This window comes from Melanotaenia boesemani, chromosome 22, assembly GCF_017639745.1.
Source record: "Melanotaenia boesemani isolate fMelBoe1 chromosome 22, fMelBoe1.pri, whole genome shotgun sequence".
Taxonomy (NCBI): Eukaryota; Metazoa; Chordata; class Actinopteri; order Atheriniformes; family Melanotaeniidae; genus Melanotaenia; species Melanotaenia boesemani.
In genome coordinates this window covers 276,991-282,693 of record NC_055703.1, presented here as the reverse complement: position 1 = coordinate 282,693, position 5,703 = coordinate 276,991, and the positions used below count along the sequence as shown (strand labels likewise).

At 44.2% G+C, this 5,703-nt stretch overlaps 1 protein-coding gene across 1 annotated transcript; it reads left to right on the top strand.

Moving 5' to 3' along the window:
* The first annotated feature begins 781 nt into the window (after window positions 1-781).
* Window positions 782-3,942, top strand: LOC121634156 (photoreceptor cilium actin regulator-like). Its single transcript, XM_041976653.1, is given in 6 exon segments — window positions 782-854; window positions 1,900-1,986; window positions 1,989-2,566; window positions 2,568-2,649; window positions 3,264-3,541; window positions 3,832-3,942. Coding segments are annotated over 6 exon segments (1,209 nt in total).
* The last annotated feature ends 1,761 nt before the right edge of the window (window positions 3,943-5,703 follow it).

The window sequence follows — 5,703 nt, the reverse complement described above, 5'->3', positions numbered from 1 at the left end:
TACCAGGGCCATGTTTACGTATTTAATTCCCATTGTTAGTTTATTATACACATAGCAAACTTTCTGAAATACAAAGTGTAACAGTGACTAATTACAAATAATGTATAAAATGTCTCCTCCATGAGCGCCACCTTACCGTAGTGGAGGAGGTTTACATGTTTTGATGATTCTAGTAGTTATGTTGTCAGGGGGTTTTATTGCCTCTGGTTAGGGTCACCCTTGGCAATTGGTCGCTAAGGAGGGACTAGACAAAGTGCAGCTCAATAAACCCACTATGATAAGTCAAATCAATGGATCCAGGTTCCCTTGCCCAGACGTAGGTCACTGAGGCCCCCCCTCTGGAGACAGGCCTGGAGGTGGGGCATGGAGGTGAGTGCCTGGTGATGTGTTGGCTCAGATAGTGGGGGAGGATGCCGGTCAGGCCTGGCAGACTCAAACGTGTTGCGAGGGTCTGCTGGGAATGTCTGGCAGAGTCCCCTGTCAGAAAGAGTTTGAACTCCCAATCTCCAGCAGAGCTACAACCATGTCCCAGGTGAGGCGGGGGACATGAGCCCGAATGGGCTGTGTTCCGTGCTCTATTGTCGAGGCAACCCAGCCAAGCTGTGGCCATAAGATCGTCGGTGCCTGTCGTGGCGGTAATCCCAGATCTCGTTGGTGGACACCAGCAGTAAGGGATGCCGTTCAAGCTGAAGAAGGAGTCCTATTGGGTTCTTTTTGGCCTGTGGGACTCAGAGGCAGCAGATGGGTGTCAGCAGGTGGTCGCTAAAGCAAAACCACTGGCATGGGAGGATTTGGAGAGGTCATGGAGAATTACGGCTTCGAAGAAGATTCTGGGTGCCCCATCCGGTGGCTCAGTAAGGGAAAGCAGTGCTCCAACAACACTGTGTACAGTGGGGATGGGGGGCTGCTGACCTCGACTCGGGACCTCGACAGAGCCTTAAGAAACTTTCCATTGACTGTGTCAATAGAAAATAAAATGAAATCAGAGGGTGTGTGCATACAAAAGTTTAGATGGAAAGCTTGAAGATAGTTTAGACAAAAACTTTTTTTCTTTGTAGCTATAGCTAGACTTTTCTTCTGTTTTCAGACAGTATTGTTTATCTGTCAGATTTGCCTTCAGGTTCCTGTAAACCAGCAGCACAGTGGATGAAGCTAAAAACACTACTGACAAACCTTGGCTCTGATTAACCTGATAAGCTTAAAGTCTTATTACAAACGCCCAGGTGAATGTGTGTGGCTTTGTGTGTTTGGTGTGTGTGTGTGTGTGTGTGTGTGCTAATGCACTTAATGTAACCATCTGTGCTACCCCACCCCCAAATAAATCCGTCTTATCCGCTGTACTCCTTCATGAACACTGGCTGTCATTTTGCAAAACAGGTTCTACGTAACTTTGTTTCACATTGAGAGCAAACATTCAAGGAGAAAGGATGAATTACTGTAGAAACTCGACACTAACACATGGATACTGGACTGAAATGAAGAAGCCAACGCTGGAGAACATTTTTAATAGATTGCAGAACCTTGCTGCTGTTTAATTACACTTCTGTGTTTAATTTTTCTTCAAACTTATTTTTTCTGCTAATAATAATTAATAGAAATTAAAAATGGGCTGCTCTCCATTAAAGGAAAGTTATTTTCAAAACCAGAAGCTCTTGGACTTCAGAGGCTCCACGGCTGAAGCCCCACTGGTTGGTTTGATCATAGACCTGATAGAAATCGCAGATACATGCTTGAAGCCTGAAGAGAAAGAAGAACTTCCACACTCACTGATGAACATTGTTCAGAAAAGGTTGCGTCTAACACAACACCCAAAACATAGAAGGACAATAAAGAAGCGAGGTGAATCCACTGTCTCAGGTAATAAACAATGATGCTATGCAAACAGGTGAAATTAAGAAGATGGAGAAACAAAGAAAAACAGGAGCAAGAAAAGATCAACTGAAAAGCAGAAGAATCTTCAATTGGTGAAAACAAAGGTGGACTTCCCACCACAATGGTGAGGGCTCATCAGGCAGCCTATACTTTCCTGAACCCAAATATCTCCAAATATGAAACCCTGCTGGGCCTTCTGGACAATGCTGCCCAGACGCAGATGTCCCTTCAGCCCATGATGTCTACCTTGGTGCTGTGTTTTGAGGAGATCAACCAGGCACTAGAGGAGATGGCCGAGGAGGGAGAGCTGATGCTGAAGGAGCATGGGGACAACATGGCCCTGCCTTCTGGCATGATAACCCAACCTGGAAGGTCAGTTAAACCTAGTACTGACTCAACAAATATCCCTGATCCACCTCCAGATCTTTTACAGCAACTGCTCCAGCACTCAGCAGAAAAAATTAAGCTAGTTGGAGGCTCAGTCCAGGCAGTGGGGGACAAAACCCTTGAGGAGGCAGTGGAGTATTTTTCTTCTGCTTCTAAAATTCTGGCTGAAAAATTGCAAGCTAAACAGAAAGCAGAGCACAGGATAACTCAAGTGCTTGCAAGGGTTGAGGGGGCAGCCATGTGGAAGTCAAACCTAGAAGATGCTGCACTGCACAGTGAAGACAGCGGTATCGGAGGTGAGAATGAGAGGTTTAACAGGGTCAGAAAGACCACCGTCGCCACCGTGGAGTGCTGGATCTGGTAGTTGTGGATCTGGAGCTAACGTTCGGGGTGCACTTGATAATTTCTCCAGTAATTTAACCAATAAACTTATTATGTTGGGCCATAATGAGATGATGAGGAAGACCAGGATGAGGAAAGACCAGGGATGATGAAGAGGATGAAGACGATGAGAATGATAAGCCTGAGAAAAAGAGATCAAGCTCTTTCCATTAGATGCCTTTCAGGCAAACTACATGGCACTGCATGAAAAACTGCACTCCGAATCAACAGCGTCTAACCACAGCCAAGCCTGAAGACTTTTTATCCACCGGGTGTGCAAATGTCTTAACAGTGCTACAAAAACAGCCAGAGGGATCTGGATCAGAAAATGAAAAATATGTCTGAATTCCAAGAAAGTCCTCATTATAATTTGTACAGAGCTGGGCTAAGACGACATTCTTTAAATGGACCAGGTTGGTGCATACAAAAGCCCAGTAAGAAGAAAATAAACCACCTTGTTCATTAACAATGCTAACCAGCCAACCGTTAAAGCGCCACTCTGTCAGAAGGCTAATTAACACCTTTAGCCAAGGGGTGATGGGAGACCAGGACAAAGTCTTGCTAATATTCCACCTCATATAAAAAGGCAGAATAAAGTCGTATCCTTCTGCTGGCTGATGCAGTTAATAGCAATGAAGGGGGCTTAGTCATCAATGACAACAACAATAACAACAGCTGGCCTGACAGCAGGGATGACCTGGATGTGGATAACCTACCACCTCCTCCCCCCGAGGTTCTAATGGATAATTCCTTCCAGAGCAATGAAGACCAACCAGGAAATGAGGAAGAGTCACAAGAAGATTCTGCTCGTAAACTCCCAGTAATACACCAGAGGACAGGAATCTCCCAAAAACTGAAGATATCAGTGCAGAATGTAGAGGTTCTGCCAAACAAAGCAACTGTGAGACCAAGATCAGTCAATATCTTGCCTGCCAATGATTGTCAGGAGGCTGTTATTGGGCCACAAAATGAAAAGCTGCAACCAGAAATGGCCACAGATCCAGAAAATGAAACAGCAAGTTGTCTCTACCAACAGGCAAGGAAGATTATTCACCTCCACAATGCAGTTGAATCTCCAGAAAAGAGAAATATTGTCAAACCAAATTGCCATGAGTCGTTTCCCCTCCAAGATAGAATGGCCCACAGATGTGAAAGCAATAAACTGTGTGACTCTGAGATGCCCTCTTGCAGTCTGCCTGTGATAGCACCGCCTGTCTCCAGGGTCCGGCTTCCACCATCATGTCCTTCTGTGTGCCACCGATTTCCAAGTCCCCCTTCATTCCGACCACAGCCTACCTCTAGGCCCTCATCTCGCCCTAACTCTCCAAGAACAGTAACAAGAGGAATAAATAACCCTGAAGAAATCGTCCCATCTGTGTCTTTTCGAGATGCCCGCTCATTCTTCCTTCGCAACGAGTTGCAAAACTCTGAGACCTGCCTGTCCTCTGGAAGTTCTCTCCTTCCCAGGCAATGGGGAGAACCTACCCGTGGTAGGCTAGCCACAAGAAAGATGGACAGCTCCACCCGGCGCACCCAGTCAGAACAGAGGCCTTATGAGACCTCCCATTCAGAGGTTGCTACAGATGTCAGCTTGCCTTCTATTTCATCCAATGGGTTCAAACCCATTGTCACAAAATGAAGGTAAGAGAAATTTAAGTATCAGTATAGAAATATAAATGAGTCCAAATACACCAATCAGCCATAATATTATTACCGCCTGTCTCATATTGTGTTCATCCCCTTCTAAATCAATATGATCACGAAAAGCATCCAATGGCCCGTTCTTTGCACATGGCATTGACAAAGAACAGTAATACCACTGAGGACATGGGCGTTGACCATAATTACACTGCTAGTATTGTGGGGCTGGGAAGTTTTATTGATTGGGCTTTCTTCTCATAGATGCCATCAGATCAGTAGTATATGGAGTTTGGTGGCCAGGTGAACACTTCAGACTGCATTTGGGAAACCCATTGCTGTCATGCTCAAGATGGTTACTCTTGAGGATTGCAGTTCCCATACAGGATGTGACTGTTTATGGGGAATTGATGTATTATATGTAGTTTTATCAGAGGCTCGGCTTGTCTGGATATAAAACTTGATAAGAAAAGAGTTACATCCTTGTCAGAGCTGGTTTTAGAGAATGATAATAATAATAATCAGCTTAGTTTGATCTTTGGTGATTTGATTGCTCTGACAGATTGCCCCTGACTCAATCAGCTGCCTGTCTTACTGGAAAAGCTTATGGAAAGCCTGACCTTTCCCAAGATAAAAAGCTTTACCCCACGTGCCTTGCACCATTGCTTATTTAACTGCTAAATTACACTGTACGTAACATGTTTAACTGACATCTTTCTATTCTAAAAAGTATTTGGACATTTTAATTATATTGTGAATACGTAATCGCTAATCTAGACCTTCAGCTACAGTTGCCAAGCATAATGCTACCAAATCACCTGCTACCCAGATTGCCAGCCACCTGGCTCAACCAAATTGGATTAGCCTTCCTACCCCACTCTCCTCCATACGGTGCAGTGAGCGCTTCAAGCTGCTACCCACATAATCCACTTATGCACTTAAACTGTTTTTCCCTCCCTTCTCGCTCTCCTACAGGCCAAGCAGTCATCTGATGACAGGAGAAAACGGCTAATAGGATCCAAGCGCCACTGTGATGGCAACCTTGAACCTAGTTATTATTGGCCAGAGTTTGTTAAGTACAGGAATAGGAGAAGGACTTGTGGATTAGCAGATTTTGGAGATTTACCTTCCTTCTCTTTTCTTTTTTCCAAATAAAAAAACATTTGTTCCAACTTTGGGCCTCCGTTTCATTTTGCTTAGAAGATTTGAAAATTCTGTTTGCTTTCCTTGTGTGATTCCTGAAAAATGTCTAAATATTTCATTGTGGACCTTTATCATTTGTACCCACTATCAAGGCTATAATTCACCTCAACTATGTTAAAAATAGAGGATGCATTTACTAATTCTGCTAAATTCTCCATTAGCACTTCTCTCCAAAATGTTTTCTCAATTCATGATTAAATACTTGGAATTGTATGTGTTACC